The following is a 25941-nucleotide window of genomic DNA, read 5'->3' on the forward strand; positions in this document are numbered from 1 at the left end:
TGTTTTCAGCCAAGACCTTTAAGAACACAATGATTTAAAAAAAATGATCGTAGAAGGCTGTGTAGCTATGCTGCTCTGTTTGGTCCATTGGTTTGTTTTCACTCTGTCATTGTTTTTTCTTTGGCCTTGCCTCTCGCTGTTGCTCTCTCTCATTTTCTTCTTCACCCTGTCCCCCCTTCAAATGTGGACCAATTAATTTCTGTGGCAAATTGGGCTTGGCAATAGCTTGAAAGAAGGGCATAATTGTCCCTGGTGAGCCAAGGGGACAAGAGAGGAAGAGCAGAGAGTCAACAAACAATTCCTCTGTGTCTTTTGCTCAACAGTAGTGCAAAAGGGAAAAGTCAGAGGTTGTTAGGAGAGCTGGAAGCATTTAACATCTCCACCTGGGCAGGGATGAAGCATGCTAAAATTCTCAAAGCCTCCACCCTGAATATATTGGTCTTTCATTAAATCAACAGATTGTTTCATGAGTCAGACACTGATACGAGGAAATAACCTTGTGTTAGAAGTTAGTCTGTTTAAATTCAATGTATGTTACTAGAAAGTTTCCATCCAGCATAATTTTGTGATTGAGCTACAGTATTCAACACATCAACCTAGACTGACTAAGCTACATTAGTACAAGTACAAGTAGCAGCTGGACTTCAAAAGCGAAAATACCTGAAAGAACAAATTCATACAAAAACATTTTTATAAATAAACTTATTGAAATATGCTAATACACATCTATAGGGAAAACTGGCTTACAAACACCAATGTACTTCCGACTCCTTGCTGTGTTGGACCATGCCAAACTCTGGGCCTAATAGTGTTTTAATTGATTCTGGTGGATGGCATGGGGAGTCCCAGAGAGCCAGCATTCTTCGATTTAACACGTTAAATGAGTATCGACAGGCCCCTCTAGCCTCTCTAAACATTAAGATGTTAACACCCATACCTCATCTCTCTCACTTATGCGTATGCACAGCCAGCCATGTATACTGAAACATGTGCAAGATACATATGCCCTCGCACATAACATCTGCAGGCTATGTGCAAATCCTTTTGAGCCAGCAATCAAAGGTGAACCACATGGGATGAAAAAGCAAATTGTCTATTGATGCGCCACTTCTTTAGATTGCGGTATGAAAAAAAGTACAGATGGGGCTGGATGGGGCAAAATTCATCACATTTTAATGCAACAACATGACGATGGTCACGTTTAAAGGTCCAATATTGTAAAAGGGAGATTTCCATGTCTTTGTCGATTATAAAGCAGGTGCTATATAAACAATGTGAAAGAATCAAAATGCTCAATCCACAGAGAAATGTACACTGCCCGTATTCCGAAAATGTGCCTTTAAACGAGCCATCAGGACTTCTGTACGATTGTGATGTCACAACTACACTATATATAGGTAAAAGGTGTCGCTACAATGCCATTACAGTCTTTCACTGGCTGCAAAATGCTGACCAATCAGAGCAGACTTAATCTTTTTGGGAGGGGCCTTTAATGTTGTACTCCATAAGCTTTGAGATACATTGTTTCTAGTGACCTCTGTGGCGGTGAGAGGTAATTGCAGGTGAGCCTGTCCTTTTAGCGCCCTCCATCTTGTCACGTTCACGGTCACTATTTGTATTGACAATTGTATTACCTTTTTGCTCTTTTGTAAACTATATTGAAACACATTCACCTCTCTACTTCCTGTTAAATCCATACACACACATAACCGTTGGTGACGATCGAGGCAGACAGACCAACTGCTGTCAGCAGTGTCATTAACATGCCAGCTTATTTGCCTGTGAATGTCGCCACAAACACGGATATTGGAATACTCGGCAATGAAGGCAAGTAGAAGTGCTTTCATTAGTGGGTCATATGATCAATCAGCATTGTTTTAACTCACTATTTGATAGATATTAACTTAAAAGGCAATTAAATAGAGGAAAAATCTTACGGAGTACAACTTTAAAGAGACAGGCGCTAAAACAGAGTGTTTCAGACAAACGGTGGATACAGGTATATTTAGTCAGACAATATGAAAATAAAATGTGTTTTTTTTTACTTTAAAGCCTGTAAACATGTTCTAGTAGGAACCCAAAATACAAGTATGAACCTGAAGATGAGCATGATATGTCCCCTTTAAATGTTTGAAAGTTTTCCCTCATTTTACACATGAATTGGACTCTACAGCTGTTTTTGTGAGAGAGGAATCAGTGTCCCATATGTTCGCTATAAACATATGTAGGCGCAAGTTACACATTTATGATCTAAAAGCGTCTACTGCTCTATGAGGAGTAATTTGTTTAGCAGTACTGCAGTAACAATCTAACAGCATCTGCCTGTGTTAAAGTCAGTTCTCGGATTATGTGGGTGGAATGCAGATGATCATAACCATGATTTGTTGTTGTATTTGTTTATCTGTATATCAGGGAGATGATTGTTGGGATTGACAAGTGTACCTACAGTAATCATGCATACACACACGCACAAAGAAACACATACTGTATTATGGCGTAGTCCCAATTACATGCAAGTGCACACAAACAAGTGCACGCATATCCCCCTAAACAGAATCACCTTGTAGCAAGTCCGAAAGCTAATGATACTCTATTCCCCAGACATCAGGCTGTAATATGTGTGCTTTATGCTTGCCTTCCCTAATATGAATTATTGTAAAATAGTGTTGTATTTGCATATGAGCTTCCGGGCTGTACTGAAATTAGCATTTTTACAACAGCTCAAATTAAATCCCTCTGCTTAATTTGCCTGCATGCTAATTTGATTTAAATTGAGTCTATCCCATTCCTTTTTACACTCATACCCACACAGCACTGACATACAAACCACACACACACTAATAAATGCACATACCCTTTTATGAACACACAGTATGTTTGTGTATCCACATAAAATGACATTATGAAAGAGGAGAACTGAACTCATAGCGTTTTTGATCCCACTTTAAATCACTGTAATTCCCCCAGTCTACCACCTCGTTCATCATTCTGCCGGACACTGCTCAAGTGGAAATCTCATTGTTGGCTCCACTCGTTCATTTCAGAAGGTGTCTTAGTACAGTGCGTCTTTAAAAACAGCATCAACATATATAAGAGGAGAGAGAGTGCACCGTGTTCACTCTTCAAATAAAGGTGGTGAAAACACCTTCTCGGAGATTGCCAGCTCTTAATTACTATTAAGTTGTTTGGATGGAGACCTTGTGACAAGACTGGGACTCTGAGATAAAACAATGTTATCAGTGCCATGCAAGATGCTTCTTGCTCGCAGGTTGAACTAAACGAGCAAGAAGTCATTATCATTTTCTTTGGCTGAAAATGACTCCTTGTCAACAATGTGCTGTGCAATTATGTTTAAAGGTTGTATCGGGCCCATTATTAACTCTATGAATGCTGATTTGTCTGGCAACTATGCCCAAGTGTATTATTTAAGGCCATTAGCCTCATCTATGGATTGCAGTCATTTTTCATGGCACTAAGACCACAGAATCACACAAAGGCAAAGCAATTTTCACTACCCATCTGACCCTCCCACTCTCTTAAGAAAAGCAGATAATCACATACAATATGAAGATGCTGTACACGCTCAGATGCAGGTAATTAAAGGCTAGCCCCCAGCCACTAATGTTATATCTAAGTGCACTTGTGTCTCCAAGACACATTGACTTGAAAATGGTGGGGCAATTTAACCATGCTGTACCATTCGTGTCTCAGAGTGGGGATATTGACAGAACAAAAGCACCATAAATCCATCAGACTGGCTATTAAAAAAAAACATCTAGAATCTCTCTCTCTAAATCCATATACTTGAATACCTCTACATGAAATGACTGGGTCTATCTTACTGTGAAATTGTATGGATTTCAGTCAGCCTGGCACCTCCTTATCTGTCCTTTGAGCTTTTAAGGTGCCAAAAACAATAGAGGACCACGTTAACGCAGTGCAGCAGACTAGGTCTCTATACTTACACAGTCTCTTTCTCTTGTACATGCACTCTCACACAAAGGGTACCTTGTAGCATGCCTTTGAAGCTGGGATCAGCTGGTGAGCACAATGCCAGCTGTTTTACATCTTCTGGGCTTACACTTGGCATAATTCTGGCCTTGCTGGCATATGTACTAAATCTGATCACCCTTCATATGCTGTGCCAGTGAACTGTATAACAATGCAGGTGTTTCTTGACATTGCCCCAGTGACAGTGCAATTAATAGATTGATGCTGTAGCTGCAGTAATGGGATTACTGGACCAATCCAGTCTGAAATGCATCAGTGTTGCATGCCTGGATGACGTTTTATCACAGTGTGCAAGTGTGTGCATCTAAAACGAGGAAGTCGTACTAAAATATAGAATGGATTTTCAAATATGATGACAGTCTGATTTAAAACGTGTTTATGCTGACAGTAGAGTGCCAATTACAATATTCCCATTCAACTCTTTGAAATACAAAAATCAAAGTCAAATTTGCACTGTGTTTATCAATCACATCCATTACATCTAGGATCATAACATTCTGGAAGTTGTGGAGATCGTCTGATGGCCTTATTTGGATTGGTGCATAAATGCTCTAATTTATCTACCGACTCTTTGTTGTGACTCATTAAGCACTTTCTTTGTACAAGTATCCCAGAATAAATGTTAATTTATTGCAGGTTTGGCTGAAAAATTAGCTCACCTCCTATACCTTCACAGCTTATTAATCAACCCATGATTATATGAGTTAATAATAATGATTTTTTTTTTTAACATTAAAGCATGTAAACATGTTCTAGCAGAAAAAATGATGATAATGATAATATGTCCTCTTTCAGTATGTAGCATTCAATTTTGACTCTAAGAACCAGTCTATATTCTGGACACCATGAGCAAAACAGGTTAACCTTAAAATTATAGGGAGCCAAGAGGTAGACCAAGCCTGCATGAGGCCAGGAATTATTCCTCCTTCATTATTCCTAAAAAAGTCATCCAGATATTGCTGAATGCATCAGTGTGTTTGGGGAGGAAAATATTACCTCCCTGGATTTTTTGTGTTTGGAAGGACAGAATGTGTTTTGGTGCACTTTTATAGTACATGACAGTCTGGTTATAGAAGCCTTTTTAGAATTATCTGCCCCAGAGTTCACGCATGTGTCTGTGTGTGTGTGTGTGTGTGGCCAACACCTGGCCCTAGGCTGGAGATTTGGTCTCACTCCAGGGGTCCTGAGAGTGCTACACATTGCACTGATCTTGGCACAGCACATTTGCGTGCCTGTGGGGTATGTTGAGATTCTGTAGTAGGGTTAATGGTCTAAACCATTCATCTCCATGGAGTGCCTCGGGGCAATCTCTCAGTCCCAGCCAGAATCCCCACCTTCTTACCTACAGCACTCTCCAATGCTTGATGCCGATTGGGAGTCTTGATGCCCTAAGCTCCTCTTGTCACAGTTGATTTACATTCAGTTGAGTGATGGAGTGAGTGCTCAAAGTCCGTCTTTGGAGAGCCATCTTTCTCACCTAATACTCTCTCACACACATCTGTCACTATTTGCTGTCACTCAGCCCTCTAACTTGTTTGTTCCCTTGCTCACTCATTAACTCACTCTCTTATTCACACACTCCAAGACTTACGCTTGCTCCCTCTTTGGTTTCTCTGCACCGCCAAGTGAGTCATGCCATTTGAGGAGCTGAGATTTACTGTGACACACAGCTTTAGTGTGGTTTATTAGTTTTGGCAAATGAGAGTGAAAGCCTCAATTGAGAGGTGAAAATGCTCTCACGCCACAGCCAGACCCATAGGCTTTTCCAGTTGAAACTGAGCCAAGCTCTTGTTTCTAATAGCACAGCACTCTAAGTGCCCATCCCATCCCATCGTGGAACATGGAATATGCATCCTCACACACATACATACACACACACACACACGGTTACCGACGGGTCCCTGGACATTTATGAGGCATTCATACAGCATCCATCATAACATCCATGAACAGTCTGTTTCCCCTTAGCTGTATTCCTCCCTTGGTGCAGGCTTTCATGTCATTCATCATTCTCTCATCAACTAATTAATTAGCACAATCCCCTCCATCACTTGAGTCATGATGAAGGATATTTCAAGTTAGGTGCAGATAATAAATGTACAACAGAATCTGGAGTGGTCATTTGCCTAAACAAGGACCTTGTCTGGCATGTACTCCCTCTCTCCCAATCTTTAAGGCAAACACAGAGTCAGACATATGTCTTGACACACTTTTAGTCCTCTCAAGTTCGATCTAATTCAATCCTTATGCTGTCATCCGTTAATCCACTCATCTCCCCACTTTTATCTTCCCCCTAGTCTGATTAGTTAGTACAAGAGAGCACATACTGTTTGGGGGAATGTGGGGGATGAGGGAAGAATGTGTTGAGCGGACTCCATGATGTCAGGATTTATTCCTACATGGATTTCTTTAAGTACACCTTTCAAATAAGATTTTCCCACTCATGGTTCTCGTAGAGAGGAAAAATGACACATGATCAGAGTGTCTCAAAGAATTTCCTCTCACTTGCTCAGTCTCCTTCCTGCCACTGCTTGTTTAAGACAGATATTTCACACTGCATGAGCTGCTGTCTCTCATTACATGGCGCAATGTAATTGACTGTTGTGATTATTCAAGAAGAGATGTCTATGGAAAGGATGAGCTAGAATGTTGCCATTAAGTCCCACAGGGACAGCCTTTGTGTCTTTGGCCAAATTAGGCCAACTTCTGTGGGAGGAGAACTGGAACGCCCAGGAGACATTAGTCGGTTTGCAGGTAGCAAAGTGCTACTGAAAGGCATGGTTAAACGTGATGAGGTGAGGCATGTTGTATTCAAATTGCTTTTATTGCAACAAATAGAGGTTTGTCTTGAAACGCAACTACAGGCAACATTTTTTTTTGCCATGAAATGCACATAAAGACTATGTTAATGAAAATAAATTCAAATTATTAAGAGGTTTTTACAAGGCAATGCAATTTTATAGAATTTTATAGACATGCATATGCAAGTACATCCATTTATTGTTCATACTCCCAAACATACAGTATTAGATGTTTATATGCCTACAGCAAAACAGTTGTAAACGCATTCAAAGTCTACACAGTATACATGTATAAAAATAGCATTGTGTTCTCAACACACATACTGGACACCTAATGGAACCAAAATATGGACAATATGGCATATCTGTAATAATATGCTTTCACTCTCCATTACTGCCAAAGAGCACCACTGATCAGATGGTCTGGAAAAAACACCTTGACCTATGCTAAAAATAACCAGATCCTGTGATGTCTGTCTCAGTAATGTGGTGCATGTACAATATACAAACAACTTTGTCTCCAGAGAAGACTGTCACAGTATTCACTAAGATACCTTAAAAATAAAACAAATGGAATACAAACATATTATAGGACAGGGGAAGGGGTCAGATTGACAATCAGTGTAAACTGCCACAGACATGGAATCTCAAAATACCATGGGACATAGAGATTAGGAGTAGATAGATAGGAAAGTAGGCAAAACACAGGGTAGAAAGAGCTTAGATAGAGATTAAATGAAAGAATGGATGGGTTGACTTTCAAAGGCATTGGAGCCAGATGAGGTGATAGGAATGAAGGAAAGGCAAAGCTAATAGAGGGATTTATTTTGTGTGCCTTCACTGCTTAGTCACAACACTTCTTCTTTAGCAAAGCTCAAAGATAATTTCCAAAAAGTAATACTGGATCCAACAACTCTAATCCCACAGATATGATAAGGTTCCTGACATCTTATGAAATTACCTATTCTATTAAGGATCTGAAATTTTGTAATGAAAGTCAAAAGGTAAACAGATTAAAGATAATGTCTTTTGGATTAAATGTCACCATTTGGATTTTATTTTTTTTATTTTAAGTCTCTTGTCACACACAATGAAAAAAGTCAACTTGAAATCAACAGTCATTGAGTTCAACTTCTATCAAGGCTGTGAGTCAACATTGCATGAGTTTTTATAGGTGTGCACAAAGGGAAGCACTCTAGCTTGTAGGTATTCTTATTAAAGCAAATGGAAACTGAAGCATTATGGGGGAAAATGAAAGAATAATGCAGATTTATAATATGAGCTGGGTAAGAAAAAGTGACCTGAAAATGCAATCTTAAAATCATAATCCATTGCAACAGACAGTATGGCAATAAGCGGTGAAAATAACCCAGGTCCAGGCAACTTAGTAGTAATCAATTGGTTGCATAGTGACTAAAGCGATTCAGGGATGGAGATTGGAGTCATAATAATAGCAAACAAAAAAGCAAAACAGAACCATGAGAGGGTATTCTTATCTCAAGATGACTGCTATCTTGTGGAAGACAGCCACTTTCGTTTTGCCATGCCTCATTGTGTGGTGTCTTTGAAATCCACAAGGGCCTGTTACACAGCATTCATTTTGTTTCATCACTTGCACAAAGGTTTGACTGACATTATTTGAGATAGTTTGTTTCAGGTACAATGAGAGTAATTATTCAGGCTGCACTGAGAACAGAGAGAATTAGCAACAGCAAGTAAGAAATATTATTGCCAAAAGAATATTCCAACAAATTGTCAATAAAAGCTAGATAATGCATTTGTTTTCCTGTCTTTCACGCTTCATAGCCCCATTTCATCAGTACGTCACTACTGCATCATGGAGTGGCTTTTTGAGCTTTGCTCATAAATAAGAATGTTTGAGTAGCACTAGTCTGTAATGACCACAGTCATATACTGTATTTGGTCAAGGTTGCTTTTGGTAACATAAACAGAAAGAGTAAAACATTTGGGTTTGAGTCAGTTAATTAGGACAAATTAAAGTCACAGTGGCACTACAACTTGCAGTCTCCGAAAACATCGGCTATCAGTCTGGCTAAGATTTAGCCTCTGGAGACAGCAGACAATATTTCTGGCTCTTCTGTGCATTGGGCCAGATATGCAACTTGAGATGTAACAAAAGAGTCTTAGTTGAGAGACAGCATCTCTATAAACATATCTATGGTATATACCTGTATGTATGTTTGTATGTATATTTATATATATATACACACACATATATAAATATTAGTATATACCGTATATATGCACACACAGATGCAGATACATTTAATTACAAAATTAATAAAAAGGTAAATCAACGATAGTCGATGGGTTCTAGGATTGCATTTTGTTCAATGTGTTTAGCCTCTTTTGCTCTCCATATGAACTGTTTGCCTGCATGCAACCAAAGGTCGCTCAAATGTGATTGGTTAATAGTACTCAGACAACAAACTGTACAACTGGAACCACCAGAAACTGAACCACCCAAGGCACTCCTGCACTCCCTAGAAAATCCCACAACTGCGAGCGAGAACAATGTTTTTCACCTTAGAAATACCTACAGTCGTTGTTTTATTCCCTCTATAACATATTCAGGTACAGTAGAGTCTGTGTCCATTGCTGAAAGAAGCTGTATGCCTTTGGTCATGCATGCAGAGAAGCAGGCTCCTGTTTACTGCAGCCCTGCTACTGTTCCCAGCTGGCCTTAGACAAGGTTTTCACAAGGCAGATCTATCCACCCGGTCACTGCTCTACATCTGTACAAGATCTGGAAATATTGATTAGGTGATAATTAAATTGTCCATCCCAGCTTCATATGGATTAATAATTGCCCACTAATGCCCTCCTGACATTTTGCTGTATTGACTCGATTCTGTTTGCAGCAGTGCGCCGATAATTATGACGCTTGGCATTCTTCATTTTGTCCCTAATGAGACCAATCAGAGTTGGCTTGACTTTTGCCTAAGAATTAGAAAGGAGTAAGGAGCAAGGATAGATTTTCTCAAAGACCCATTATTCAATGCTTTGGGTCTTATCACAGAGATATTGCCTTGTCTTACAAGGGCATTTCTTTTCTTACATTCATCATTCTTTGATGTATAATTAGTGATTTGTCAGGATAAAGATAAAGTGGCATACTATGTTGGTCCACATCACATAAAGAGGACGTCTTTGGACAAACATCACCAGTAGGAGCACTATAAATACTGAGATGAGAAGGTGGTATGGGCGTCGTGCCACATCACTGCTTCAACTTCCTCACTGCCATCTGTGAGTGTTCCTCCTCTGGCATTCTCACAAAAGCCTTTTATGCTTTTTCCCTCCTTTGTCCCTGTTTGCTAGGTTTAATTAGGTTATTTACTTGAGCCTCACCTCCCAGTGTTTCATTATAGTGGGTATTGCAGATAGTTCTTCACACAGGGCAGGGGCAGATAAAAAGTTAGGACAAAAGATGATAAATGTTGCGAGTGGGGACCAGAATGCAATCTGGCCGCTATGATGCAGAGATGCTCTAATGGCTTCCCAGCAAGAAGGGGGAAGGTACTGTTGAGATGGCAATGTGATAAATGGTGCCGGGATGGCTGTAAGGACTGTAGGCAAGACCAAGAAAAAGAAAATAGTCATGGAAGAGGGAAAAAACGAAGATGACCACAAAATGGAATCTAATTAATCTGGACTTGGTTCACCCCTTCTGACAGTGCTGAAGAAGAAGAGGAAGGGAAATTGTTTTTTTAGGGACGTCCCCCCCCACCCCACCCCACTCCCTTCCATTTCACTTTCCTCCAAAGTTGAAAAGGCAAAGGGACGTATGGGTTCTGACAATGCCCCTGTACCTGTGGAATGATTAATGACAGCAGACTTGCCTGCCGCAGAGGGAAAAGATCTGCTCCAAAAACACACCAAGGAGAACGCCGCTATAAACATAATTATTCTGCTATTTACCGGTACATTACACAAAATTTAGAATCCTTTTAAGTAAAACAATAATCTTTGCGGACCTTTTCTGTTTTCACTTTAGTTTATTATTCTCATATTTCGGAAAATGAACCACTATCATACAGATTCATATTTCATTATCATAAAAAGATATATATAAATACGGTATAAATGTACACAATAGACACAGAAAAAAGCTAGGGAAGAACAAAAAGAGGAAGTGCCTGAGTGGATAACACAGCATTAGTGCCAATGTCAATATTTTTTAGGTATACAAGTGTTTCACATTGTCACATGCTGTTTCAAACTGCCTCTCAATCAGTTTATGTGCTTAAGTATGTTAGATTTCCTAGAATATTCATGAAGGTAACAATCATGCCGAGTCAGAGTGCCAGCTTACTATTTAACCTTTAATCTATGTGAGAAAAGAAATGAAGTCATTACTAAGGACCATAGTGCCTTGTGGCATTATGTGACAATGACATTGGCGTTTTACTCTCTTCCTTGCAGTTTCACTACTCCACATTAAAAGCCTATAAACCCCAGCCATTACTCACAGTTGTGCTTTTAAAATAATCCAGATAGCTATGGAAAATGGCATTCTGGATAGAAAGGCCTATATACTTTAATTAGGAAATGTACTGTATGTCCCCCATCTAGCTTATTTATGGTTTATCATAAATTATCAATCTTTATCTAGACCCACAATTAAACATATTCTCTTGTCAATCTAATATTTCTATGTACATAAACTTAATGCACATAAAAACCACACACATTCACTCATCCAGTTAGTGAATGTGTGTGTATGTAGAGAGCTCATTGCTGCTGGTAAACATTTGCACTTGAGGCCATCGTCTTTGTGTACCCTCTTGCTTTGTCAACTGAGGCTCAGTTTGGCAAAGGGTGAAAAAGACTAAGAAGAGAAGCTCAACAAACTCCATCAGTCCAAAGGCCACATCTCCAGTCCCCAACAGTCTTTTACCCTAAGGAGAACCATCATCTTTAAAAAATCTACCCCTTATTTAACGTGGCCTTTGAGAACATGTTACACAATATTCCATTTTTTTAAATAGTATATATTATAGTAGTAGTATTTTAAATAATTAATTCCTCCAACCAATATTCTCATGAAGCCACCAACACTTTTGAGGTTTTAGCTCTCTTTTGTTTGGTTTCCTTTTTTATTCTCAGTTGCTATCAAGCGGCAACCTTCAGGGCTGGAAAATGGAGCCAACATGGAAATGCCAAATATATGCAGTTCCTTGAATGGCCACTTGAGACTGTAAAAGTGAGTCAATCCCTGTAGACCCACATGTTAAAATGTCCAATTTAACAGCAGAAATAATGTTTTTTACAGCCTACAAAAATAGTATTGATCTAATTTCCCCATTTATGACTGTACTGGGGTGTGTTTTTTTTCTATAACTCACCTGTTTATATTATATTAAGACTTAAAGTCCTGCAAAATTGGCTAGCATTGACTGTAGGCTTCATTCGGCCTGATTCATCTCCACCCTGCTCCACCACTTCACCCATTTTTGAATAAATAAAGAGTTAGAAGGAGTCAGTCACTGGCAAGATAATGACAGCTGGAGCTGCTCACATTCAGCTTCACAACGGCTTCAGAACCCCATAGAAGTTACACCATCCCGATCATGGTCAATTTAATCACCTCGAATGTGGAGTAAATATTCCCAGGGTTATCTCAATACAAAAGCAGGATTTTATGAGGAAAAATTTGACTATTTTTAAAAAAGTGAAATGTTCTGGAAACAGATACAATAGTGCATATTTTTTTCTAATAGGTTGACAAATACAATGAAATGGAATGCACCTTGAATGCACTTTAAAACATTGTCTCAAAAGCAGTGTCGAGTAACACCCACTGATTGTAAACAGACAGACAGACAGACAGACAGACACACACACACACACACACAGTTAGGGTTAGGGTTACTTCTGCGCATCTTCCGATGAATCATCCCCACATCTACACACGTCAAGGAGCAGCCTTTCAAAAGTGATCTGAAGCACTTAATTTTGCTGGATTATTTTAATTATGTCCCCTGGGGGTTGTTGTTTTTTTTGTTCCTGGGGTGACATTGCACTGTTTGCTTCCAAGTGAAAACCCCCATCCGCCAGGCTGACCCTGATACCACCCGCCCTCATTTGTTTCCCATCTGTAGCTCTTCAAAGACACAGCCACACACAAGAGCTCTTTCTTCAGGGGTTCCCAATTAAGGATTCAAAGACCTCAACTTAGATTTACTGCTTGTGGTTTAGTTGAAGACATATTAATAATGTTTAGCTGACAAAAACAACCAAGTGATACAAAGCTAATGTGTTATCCTGCTGTTTTGCTATCACTCATTTAATGTAAAACAAAGTAATTAAAAATGTAATTAAAGAAGAAACATTAAGACTAATTATTTACATATAATTATTTTTTTTAATTATTTGGTATTTTGACATAAATATAATGTCAAATGCATTAGATTAGATGGAGCATTTGACCACAAAATATTTGAGTAATTAATGTTTTTACGAAACCTAGACAAAATCAAATTAACCATGGAGCAGAACGTTAATTAAATTATAAAGAGAAAGCACAATGAGCATATATCCTGCGTAATATCAATAATTAAAGCTGCTTCAGTCATTAAATATATAAAATTACTGTGTCAGTATCTATCCAAAGCAAGCATTTAAGGGGGAAAAGCACCTAAATGAAGACAAGTTTAATCAATATTTCTGAACTTGAGTGACACGCTCTCATAACCAGAAAACAGAGATTTAAGACTCAAACTTGTGCTATCAAGTATAAAGTCTGCAGCTACTGTTATCTTTCTTATACCCAAATAACTTTACTCTATTGTAGTGTTCTCAGTTCAGAAACAGACAGTTTACCCTTATAATGACAGCACTCAGGGTCATCTATTACATACTTCCCCTCTGATGGAGCCATTCCACACTTTATACTTGATGACATCAAAAATATGAGTTTAAGCACTCTTTATTTTTTTTTTGTGAGAGAGTTGTTCATGTTATTGTTTACTTAATAGTTTGGACTGTCTTAGAACATAGGAATAACATGTATGCATTGAAAATGGGCCCTTTAAAGCTAGAAGCAATACTGCTCAGTTAATCACTTACACCGAATAGTAGTGTTTGACAGTATTCAGAATGATATTACACTATTGGATTCTGATAGATCACACTCATTGATGGCTTCAAAGAGGAAAAGGTGAATTTTACCTCAAAAGTGTTTCAATTACCACCATTTTTCTTCCACTCTTTTATGTGCAGTACTCTTCCTTCACTGCTGCATGAAATTAGTGGCCTGTGAAAGGTCACTTTGGTCCTTGAGTGACTGTTTGTGGTACCTCCCCTGCATATTCTTTGTCCTAGTAATAGGTTTTTGGTTTGAGGATAGCCATGACTACGGCTCGCTGCAGAGAGCAATATGCGGAGATTGCTCTTTTGAGGCTTTAATTGTATTTTCATATTTTTACACTGTCCATTATATTATTCCCAATGGATGAGTGAAATATTCCCTGAACCTTAGAATGTGAAAACTGGTAGAACGCGATGGTTGGACGTACAGTAGACAAGGGGAAATTAGAATTAAAAGACCTATCTATTTTTCCCCCAAAGCTTGCTTTAAGTGCAACCCTGTTGCTTTACTTGGGAACATTCGCAGGATATCTGAGCTGCTGAAAGGAAGCCAGTTGTCATCTAGCAGGATTGCTGGAGCATGAGCTAGTTTGCCTGTAAGCGCTTGAGAAAACACAGTGCAGAGAATATGTCACTTCTTATGGCCTGACAACTGGCATCCATCGGAAATGGCTTGGCACTACTTATCCATAAAATTAGAGTCTGTTTAAATATACAATGTCGAATCCCTGGCATGATTTGCTACATAATCCATCTCTGCTCCTACAGAGACAAATATGAGGCAAGCTTTTCCGCTCCATGGTTGAGGGCAAAGACAATTATGTGAAGTTTATGCTATAAAGAAATAGGACATGCCCAAGCATAGTGTAGTTCTGTTGTGAATACAGCCAGTCAAATGGTCTTATTTGATTTTCCATTCCACTTTTTCAATCAATCTCTTTGGATTTCTGCTACATGTTGTTGAAAGCCAGAAGCTCTGTAGATTGCCATCTGCATGCGCTGTCATGGTCATATTTTCTCATCAATCTTGCATAAGATTTACATCACGTGTGGTAGAAGCATCAGAATCATACACAGTGGTGCTCTCTTATTATCTACTATGTGATTACACTGGCAGTAAGCTGACATGGCCGAAGAATGTTTATCACATTTTTAACATCTTTTCAAGTCTGTGCAGCCCAGCATGATAACTATTGGCCGTTTTGCTGAAGCCATTTAATGAATCGTTCCATTGCCTAGTGGATAACAGAATGAACGAATGGCTTTCTGTGTTAGAGGCTGCCACTGCCTATCCTATCAGATAATTAACTTTTTGCAAATAGACTGTGCTGACTTCCAAACAGAGTAAGCCTGCACAATTAGAATTACTTATCTATGTTCTCTCTTTTTTTCTAGACATTGGAGGAAAGACAAATAAGACAAACAAATCCAAATTTCATACTTCTTGCTCTGCTGTTTTTTCCTCAAATGGTCACACACGAAATGGCCCCAGATTTGTGTATTCATACGCAAATGAACAATTAATAAATGAGGGGAGACAGCTCATTGGAATTGAAGCTTCTGTATTATTTTTCATTTTTGTTCGGCAACCCAGCTGTTCAGAATTTCCGAGAGGAGGGTCTAGTGTTTTCCACCACACTCCCCCTGATCTTTTTTTTTTTTTCTCTGGCGGATGGTCTCACGCCAACAGTGGCACAATTCAATATTTATATGTTTCCTTCTGTTTGGTTTCCACCGCAAGGGGAGGTGTGCTTTCATGTGTCTGATTTGCCACAGCAGCGATTCAGTTCCAGCTTTTAAAGCGTTGGGGGCCGTTTGAACAGAGCCATCTGTTTGAGTGGGCTGTTTTATTAAGTGACAAACTGGATCCCTCTACCTCGCTAATGTGTCCCATGGGAGATAGCTGTAGCTTGTGTGTGTGTGTGTGTGTGTGTGTGTGTGTGTGTGTGTGTGTGTGTATGTGTGTGTGTGTGTGTGTGTGTGTGTGTGTGTGTGTGCCTGGTGGAGAGAGAGAGAGAGAGAGATAGATAGAGAGAGAGAGAGAGAGAGAGAGTGAGAGAGAGAGAGAGGAATTTTTTTGCAAACAAGAGTGATGTAGCCAGTTGTGTATCTGTCATTGCAGAACTGAAAGGTTTTTGCCTTTATGAATCTACAATGATAATTAAATACGGGGGCTTTTCAGATTCCATCTCATCCCATGAAACACAGACTAAGAAGCTCAGCAATATTTCAAAAATAACCCTTCATATTTCCTAGTTATTTAATGGAACCTTCCAGAATCTTCTATTGTCCCACACCCCTAAATGTATTGATATTGTTTCGCTTCTTCCAGCAAGAATGTTCTAACACCCTTGATAGTGTGTGTTGCTGTATTAGCATGATGAGGTTGGTCACCTCAGGGGCTCTTTTCCCACTATCCTCCCTGTCTTGTCAGAGAATCTGTCAGTGCATTGAATGTGGGACAAGAGCATTAGCCATTCTTTTTGAAGCTGTTGCTGTTGTTTGTGCACAAGAGCCCCAACTCCTGCAGAGCTCTAGCCCGAAGCTGAGACCTTGCATAGCAGTGCCACTAAGCCTGAGTAACAAACACTTACTGGGGTTAAGGAAGTCCCGTTGGAACATGAGTTTTTGCTCTAATATACTCCCAGATGGATGTGTACACGGACAACTGTGGTAACCTCGGACATAATTTCCGCTTGGAGGATGCATCCCACACGTGCAGTAGATCACTACGTCACCACATGTGGCTCTACAGAAAATTCTGGAACGTCGCAGCAAATTGGGTAGATGCTAGTTAATATTGCTAGACGTGTCAAAATCACCACTGCTACCATTACGCAGTCGTCGATACTTTGGCTCCTCTCCATTCTACAGACAGTAGACTGACCATAACAAAGTATAGCAACACTTTTTCCAATGAGAAATTGCCAATAAAAGCTTCTAAACCAAAAACTACACAGTTGAAAATGTTCCAGCAGGGATGTGATCCGAAATACAGCAACAGAGGTTACTGCAGTGTTAAATTTTACACAAACTACTACATGTAGCTTACTTTATAGCGGATCACATTCCTGGTGGAACATGTTCAGTTGTGTAGTTTTTCTGCCTTTCAAGGTGTGTTGTGTGATACACATTTATTTATTCGAGGGGGACTCTTAGCAGCTTATGAGCCAAATAAGACACCCTGACCCTATTGCAAAATGGACCTGCAGTCCTAGTTTCCACATGCAGTCTCAATATTAATGTGTCATTAAGCCGCATGTTCTATTGAATTAGTTTTACATAATGACTGTTATGAATTTTGCTTGGAGAGCACATTTAAGCAGTTGGAAGGGGGAGTGGGGGGCAGTGTAGGAGAAGGCTTGTATTATGAACTTCATTATGTGTGACAAGCAGCACAATATTGATGGAAGAGCAGGTTCCCATCACTGCACTGCATTAAAACCTCTGCAGTGAATTAATGTACGATTCCTGATCCCGTAATTAACAATCATCTTCGGGGGCCATATCTCTTTTCAAGTAATCACTAATTGCAATAAGAATTTCAGTTTCCATTTAAGGCAAGATTACAGATGAGCATGCAATTCAAATCAGCCAATAGTTCTAATTAAGCTCCAATTCCTTTTCTTTCTTTCTGCTTTGTGAGCACATACAATGTGGAGTTTGTTTCCTCAGCATTACAAAAGACTCATTTTTATCATAATGCCACAGATAGAGAGCTGTGTAGTGCCCCAAGAAAATGGTTTATGCGTGTGTTTGTTCCATTGATTAGCATGTGTGGTTTATCCCCCCTCGTTTTTTCACTTTTTTTTTTTTTGCATTGTTTATCTCTGTGTTTATGTGCCTGCATTATTACGGCCTGTTTTCTTTTTGGCAATGGCACTGATATTTTGAACACTGTATAGACAGTTAATTAATCCATAGAGAGGGTGTTGCTTTATAAACCACATAACTGCATCCACAATCACCAAAAAACCCATCCCTCTGCACCTTTCGTCTTTTTAAAATACTATGATAAGGATGAAATAAATTACTGCAATGGAGTCCAGAATACTTAAAGGAATACATAAAGTCAAATGTCTAAGGCATATACAGTATACTACATGCGTCACTTGCGTCACCCTCTTCCAACATTAGCCACCCCTTGCAGTGCAATTTTCACCGCTTGGTGCCATTTTGACAATTCATCAATATCCAAGAACTGATACGGTGCGGCTTAAATATGTCGAATGAGGTTAATGGCATCTTTAAATGCTCCTTTCTTCCACAAGTATGTCCAAAATGGAGCAGGGTATTTGCAGACTGCCACCCAATGTGTTAGGATTAATTATCGCCCTCCATAACCCCACCTCACCCTGAAAGTTAAAGATTCAGAGAGGAAATGGCCCTTTTCATGCAAATGAAATTGAATATGTCAGTCAGTATAATTGTGAAAACCAAGCCGTCTTGGACTGGTGTCTGTGCCGAATAGAGGTTGCAACTGAAAGTGGCTTTATTAATGTTCTTCTCTCCACTCTTTGATTCATGCTCTTTAATGGGTTGGCAGATCAAACTTTAGTCTATGGCAGAGCCCTGATGACTTGGAATGTTTTGGCCATTATGAATGAAACCCAGGCTCTGATCTATTTGAGAACAGTATTTAAATGCAATGTTTGGCTGTGAGTTGAGCCAATTTCAAATAAACTTTTAATGAATGCAGAGCCACAAGATGCTCTGAACCCAACTATATTCTATGTTCAGCATGAAGATAGAAAAATATGATATCATTAGCCTCAGTTACACAGTCTGCTTAATTTGTCTTGCCCTGCAACAGGTTCACTGCTGGTTCAGCTCATCCAATACCAAGACAGGGAATGTAATATATGCAAAATACAGTATCTTTTAAAATGTTTCACTTTATGTATTATTTCCCAACTTTGTTTAATGATCTGCTCCACATATGTTTATTGCACCAGCCGTTTCCAATAAAGAAACCCATTGCCATTAGTTTTTTTGGGAAACAGCTAATCAATGGGGAAAAAAAAGACTTTCTGGGCATTTCGATTTTATCTCAAGCACCCCACCTGGAGCCTACCTTTTGTTTGACATGCAAGATTTGATAAATAATGTCATCGGATCGCAGTGGGGCATAGCACTGTTAATGTACTGTGAACCCTGTAACTGTGTTCCCTGCACCTGTTTTTACTCCTGTTATCATCTGCATTGCTTTGGACACCTTGGTCTTTGACCAACACATCCTCATACCCAAAATACAGACTAGGTCGAATGCCATTGGCTCCCAAAATATCGATGGCGTTTATACCGTGTCACCTTACTTGCTTATGTTTTTCCCCACCATTTTCAGATCAGGTCCATCAACACCGCTAGTAGACCTTAAACATGGATCCAAGGGGGAAAGCTGTCCCTGTGTGGTGATAATCATTTAAAACGACCTGATGGTTCAGACCACTTTATTTAAATGGAAGTTTATTTAAAACATGCTAAAATGATAAAGATAGTATACAGTGGCAGCAACACTAATTAAATTTGATGTTCTTTGTTCCATGCTGCCCACATTGTTGTAGGCTTCCAATTTCCATTTATGTCTTTCCATTGAATATATATATATATATATATATATATATATATATATATATATATATATATATATATATTTCCAGTCATGAAACAGTCTGCCCCCTCAGCCCTGAGGACATGGGTGTTCTTAATAACAGTAAAGGCTTTCAGTCAGCAACCAAATTATTAACATGGTGTTGATCCATGAAAAATAGAGCAAGGGGATGCTATGGAATAGTTCTTCTACTCCAGTGACAGCAAATGGGAACAAGGTTACATAATGACCTCAAGAGAGAGCAGGCACAGGTCCATGTCACTAACCTTTTAGCTTGTGACAGGCTTTACACTCATTTGTTTTCTGGCAACAGCTTAACGCTGGATTAACAGGTGCCTAGCCACGGTATTAATTCATGGCTACCTCTCAGAGGAGATGCCAACATGCAGCAGCAGTAACTTATTGTTCAATCGAGATGCATTATGCAGTATATGATCAAAGGCAATACAAAGTCCACACACCATGCCTGATGATATTCCATGTTAATTTGTTTTTTTAATAAATTTTATTTTTTAATTATAACAGATAAATCTTTCCTTTCTTATTAGAGGATCTTTTGTGTTCTAATTTTTGAACACAAGCACTGAATAATCAGTGTTCTGTGGTAAGAGCTATCTTTGTGGTGCATGAGTTTGTGCGGTGCTTGTTCAGAGACCACATCTTTTTGGTTGCTGTCTAGGTGCTAGTCACGCTATTGTTCGTAGAAAACAGAGGTTTCAATCAGCCTCTGTCTACCTGCAGCCATACGAGGAGTCCACCAAAATGGATGTTTGTCAGCGGCACAACTAAAATGGGGGTATGATGGTGCTATCAGCAGCCATGTCTGTGAAAACACCATTACCTCATGTCACGCCTCAATCACTCCCCATTGTGCGATGACTCTCCCCCCACACTCTTCCCCTAACCTCCAGTGCTGATCTCCCGTACATGTCCTAGCAGTCTATCACAGCCGTCGTAGAGAGATGCAGCGAGCCATAATGGATGGCCCTGGAGCAAAAACAGCCCCAACAGCATATCAATTACCCATCAGCACCTTCTTGGCTGGATGCCGATGTGCACCACACCCCAGCCAAGTCAATGAGATAAGGTGCAAATGCAGATATAATGGTGCTTTTTGCCGTGTACAAATTACACAGTGTCAACTCTTCTGCTCATCTGTCGGATCTGTCAGCTAGTGAATGAGAGTCTCTGAGAAAGAAGCGTGTGAGTGTGTGAGTGTGTGTGTGTGTGTGTGTGTGTGTCTGTGTGTGCGTGTGTGTGGATTTGTTCAAGTGTGTGCACACAACAATGTGTGTATGTCATGAGGCAATCAGGTGATTTCCCAGACTCATTTGCCCAGTGGAAGCCCAGCTGCTTGCCTGTTTATCTGTTCGCCCTTTTGATTGCTGACCACACATCTTATGTCACCTCTCCACAAATCCTGCTGGTTAATGTGTCCCTCACTCACAACTGCGCTACCACCGCTGCTGCTGCTGGGCAGTACAATCTGGGAGGGGAAATCAGTCTGCTCACAGGCACGCAAACAAGCACAATCGCACATTCTTACACACAGATGAGGTGATTCAGATGGTTGGCATTACTGCAGCTGTGTGGACCCTAATGGCCTGCTGAAGTGATTGATAAAAGGAAAACTGTTGCTCCGCAGGGGGACAGATGGAGCTACACCTCCCACTGAAGCTGGGATTCGAGCTTCAGAGGAAATACTAGGGGGGGTCTCACTTTACACTATGACAGTAATGCTATTGAAATTAACCTTCATCATGATGAAGCAGGAATGTAAATCTCAAAATCAAAATCTCATCAGGGGGAGACAGGATCCTTTGATTACCAATCACTTTCATATATTTTGTTGTCAGCTCATGAGCAGGAAAGCATTATCCTAGAGGGGGGAAAAAAGGCAAAACGTAACTCGTAAATAAAATTATAATGACAGCTCACAAAGCCTGAATTATATTGGGGAATCATTTTACTTGACAAACTAAAAATAGGGTTGCAGCTCTCTTCACTCTTATGGAGATGAGGGTCTGAACAAATGCTATTGTACAATGTAAAACCACCACATTAGATGGCAACATCCATGTCCATGTCCACACAAAGAAAACAATGTTCCACTCTGCTATCCTCTCACCTCCACTCCCCTGCATTTTATTATCATCATTGCCTTTACACTTGACTTGTGCTGAATTGAGGGACCAATTAGGAGCAACAGAATCCCTGCATCGCTGATCAGAGCCTTGCAAGGACCTTATCAGGTGCGTGTCCCATTTGTGTGGGGCACAACCACCGTTTCAATTGGTGTTTTTTTAGAGATTAGTGTCGTCTGCTACTCAACTGAAAGACAAGCTTATGTTTCTCTGCAACAGCTTGGAAAATATTAGTCTATGTTATTAGAAGCACTAAATGGCCACATGATTCATGTTCAGTGGAACATAATGTAGAGCGTGTGATGGCTAACAGCTTGTTAGTGGCATTATAAAGCAGTTACTTACTAGCAGCTTTAACTAATTATAGCTTTAATAATAATTATAAAGTAGTAGTAATCTACATTGTAGCCTTCTCTGTAGACTGTGTTGTGGACAAAACAACTTGTATGTGAACCGATTCAGTTTCAGTATACATTTACTAAATTTGTTTTAGGACAGTATTACATAGTAACCACAATAACACTATTTACCATCACAAAGGGAAAAGGCTTTTTACGGAAGTTCACACAAACTCATGTGTTACCACATCTGAGAACTTTTTATTGCTTTTCTTCAATGATTGATCTCATTCCTTTCTTTCTTCCCCTAAGAAATGTGTCATTGAATCCAAGAATGCCTCTTTAAAATCCCCTAAAATGTCTCAGTTATATCCAAGAGTTACGTAGAAATGCTCGCAGTCAAATGCCCTCTGTCCTTTAACTTCTGATTTCAAGAACTGATCATCTGTTTCCACTCGCACAATAAAGTCAGTACAATCTCTTGTCTTGACCTCCAAAGACAATCCTCTTAACAGCCGAATGCTGAAATCTGCAACTTTGTTACTTTGTAGTGCGTGTGGCTTGATAAGAGAGATTAATTGCTCTGTCTGAAAAGCTTAGCGTTCTAACTAACTATTTGTGTTATCTTTTATTCTGTTTCTGTCCCTCTCCAGCACCACCAAAGTTTTTAAGAACCCCCAATGACCAAACAGGCGTGCAAGGAGGCGTGGCATCCTTCATCTGCCAAGCTACAGGAGATCCACGGCCGAAGATTGTGTGGAACAAGAAGGGGAAGAAAGTCAGCAACCAGAGATTTGAGGTATTAGGTCTATTGTTCTGATGTAAAATGCTCGACAAAATGGGAATGCTTCAAGCACTGCTTTTGGCTCTTCACGCATCGCATGCTGGCTTGCTTTTCGCCCTAACTTGCCACCAAGCATTAGCAGGTTCTAAAAACCATGCTGGCCAGGCTTTTTAAACATGCATGAGTTTTAATGAGCGAGTTCACAAAAGATCTGGGGACAGATTTGTAATCAAATAAAAAAACAAGAAATGAGTAATTGAAAAGAAGAAAAAACAACTTGTGGTGTGACCCAGATACCTACATTAGCATCACACCACATTTGCCAGCTTTATGCGGCAAGTGAAAGAGGAAGTAGCACTTTCACTTGGAAATATCCTTTTGCTCTGTGGCATCTTTATCTAAATGCATGACCTGCCCTCCTTATTTCGGCTGAAGCTTTTATTTCTGGTCAGCTTTAATCTGCACTCGGGCTCAGTACCCATGAGAAATAACACATCATCGCAGAACACTGATAAGATTTCTATTAATTTCTGTGTCAGTCCTCGGAACTATCATGCCCCCCCCTCTCTAGATGCCATATTTGCTTGCTACTGCACAGCAGCAATGGCTAAAAAGAGCTTGGAGACCTCTCCTCGCCTCTTCTTTGCCTCTCATGCCCACAGAAATGTAATCTTAGCAGAGTTCATCGCGTTTGCATCACACATTGTGCTGAATGCTAACATGCTCGTTTTCATTATTTCATTGCCTCACAGGGCTTGCTGGCTGCCACCATTCCCTGCCCATTCAATCATCACTGACGCCTCATCTTCTAACAAAACCCATTTCCTTTTAGAAGTCTTACAACTTCCTTTCTAATGCTTCTGCTTTAACTAAGAAAGGAGGCTGTTTTTTAGCATCACCTGCTGTTCGCTTGAATGCCAACACCGCTATAACTTGGCCAATGAAATGTTGAAATGTATTGTTATTTAACATATGATTAGATATATTGTGAACTTTTAAAATGTCCGTAGGCCACTGTGTGTGTTTGTGCGTGTGTGTGGGTGTGAGTGTGTGTGAGGAGGAGGTCTCAGGCCTATCTGTATTGAAATCTACCTCTATGCTTAAAAAAACTGAGTTATGACACAGGGCTTTCTAAAATCAGTGAGTATACAACATGTAGCATGCAAACATAGCTGAATAAGCTACAACAAACACCTGTTTGTGAGCATTTTTATGTGTCGTTCGTCCAATACACTCGGTCTTGTCTTATGTACCACTATCTCACCTCATGGTACAACTGTCCGTAACCGTTTATCAAGCCACCTTTAACTGTTTGTGCTTGTTTCTGTCCCATTGACACAAACCAGTGTGATGCATTTTCAAGGGATAGAGTGTTAACTTTAAGAGTGGGACACAGATTTAAATTTCACTCTACAACCTGATATATGAGCAAAAATTCTGACTACGATAACTTTCCCCATTCTTAAAGTTAGTCAGCCGTATCAATTAGTTGAATGCACAAATTAGTAGTATATAGAGAATAGTTCAATTAAGACAAAGCACATCTGAACATATAATAAATGGACATACCTACAACCTATAAATCAAATATGCTCATTACATGTTATCTGTAAGCATTCTAATACTGCACGGATCCTGACGTTCCTTTTTGTTCATGAACAGTAACAAACCACAATGAACATAAAATCACTAGGGTTCAATGCACAGCAGGCAGCAGCTTATGTTTATGTCATAGGAAGCACATTTTGTCAGTCACCATCAGTGTTGTTAGCCAAATGTCCTCAACAATGTTGTCTTTTTTCACTGCAGAAGGTCCCTCACCCATTGTGAACCAAAAAATCTCCTTTAACATATCCTGTCTCTCGCACCTGCAGGTGATAGAGTTCGACGACGGCTCTGGTTCAGTGCTAAGAATTCAGCCATTGCGCACGCCCCGAGACGAAGCCATATATGAATGCGTCGCCTCCAACAGTGTTGGAGAGACGAGTGCTACCACCAGACTCACTGTTTTACGTGGTAGGTCCTTCTCAGGAAAAAAAAAAAAGACACACACCACTAACATGTCCTTTTTCCCCCAGCTAACCCAGGTTTACTTGCATTTTCTTGTTTTATTTCTGTCCTGTCCTCTTTTCTTTGTTTCTTACTGTCGCACCGCACAGTCATACCCAATTTGAGACTTGGGCTACACTCACGTTGTGTATTCTAACATGATAAGATTTAGTCAATTAGCCATTTAGCCAAGTAAGTTTCCGCTTCTAAGTGACTTAAGTCATTTGCATACAGATTCCTGACAATAATTAAGATGCCAGTTAAATTATGCAAATACCCATCCATTCCTAGCCTGCGGTGTTTTAATGGAAAAGCTCAGCAATAATTTTCAAATCAGTCATTTTTCATCACTGCACTAAAGCTTTGATATTCTTTTGGCCGTGTATAAAATAAAACGATGTATTATCATGGCATTAATCAGCATAATATTGTTAATGGTGCCGATATGTTTCAGTGTCCAGTGGCTGTTAACAGCCAGCACTCATCTGCACGTACATGTGTAACAATCCAGACGGGAAAGGTCCGTCACTTTGCTTACTTTCAGTGAAAATAAAAGTCAAATGACAAATATCAAGTTGGTTGACAGTGCCTCTTTTATAATAAGCACTGAGCAAATTTTCATCTTGATTACACACAACATTCCATTCAAGGGCAAATATGTGGTGGCCCTGAGCTCAAAAGGCTGAGTAATATCTCTCTAAAACATGACTTATTGGGCTGTGAATGGAGAAAATCGCTTTAGAAAAAAAATCCTTGGGCTGCCTGAACGAGGTGTGCTCCATTATGTCCCACAATTACACAACATGGCAAATGAGTTTCTATTGAGAGCGGCGCTTCCATCCTATAGAAAAAAAGCTGTCTCTGAAAGAGTATGAACCCCCCACCCCCTTGCTTCTTATCTCACCAATGAGCCAACAAAGGGCCCTTTGCACTGTCTCCAGAGGCAGATTGAAAGAGAAAGGTGGCACGGTCATCCGTAGTTCTCTCCTGTTTACTCTGGAGCAAAAAGCGAGTGGGTGCTCTCATATGCAATAGCGCGCGCGCGCGCACGCACGCGCACACACACACACACACACACACACACACACAC

The 25941-nt window shown here is 39.9% G+C and overlaps 1 protein-coding gene across 4 annotated transcripts in view; it reads left to right on the forward strand.

Moving 5' to 3' along the window:
* Positions 1-25941, forward strand: part of LOC310964116 (receptor-type tyrosine-protein phosphatase delta) — a 145537-nt gene that overhangs the window by 44122 nt on the left and 75474 nt on the right. For all 4 annotated transcript variants that reach the window (XM_083937118.1, XM_083937120.1, XM_083937119.1 and 1 more), the window contains exons 3-4: positions 22672-22817; positions 24677-24818. In XM_083937118.1, coding sequence (XP_083793244.1) covers positions 22672-22817; positions 24677-24818 — 288 coding nt within the window. The remainder of the gene's footprint in view (positions 1-22671; positions 22818-24676; positions 24819-25941) is intronic.

This window comes from Echiichthys vipera (assembly GCF_963691815.1).
Source record: "Echiichthys vipera genome assembly, chromosome: 22".
Classification (NCBI taxonomy): Eukaryota; Metazoa; Chordata; class Actinopteri; order Perciformes; family Trachinidae; genus Echiichthys; species Echiichthys vipera.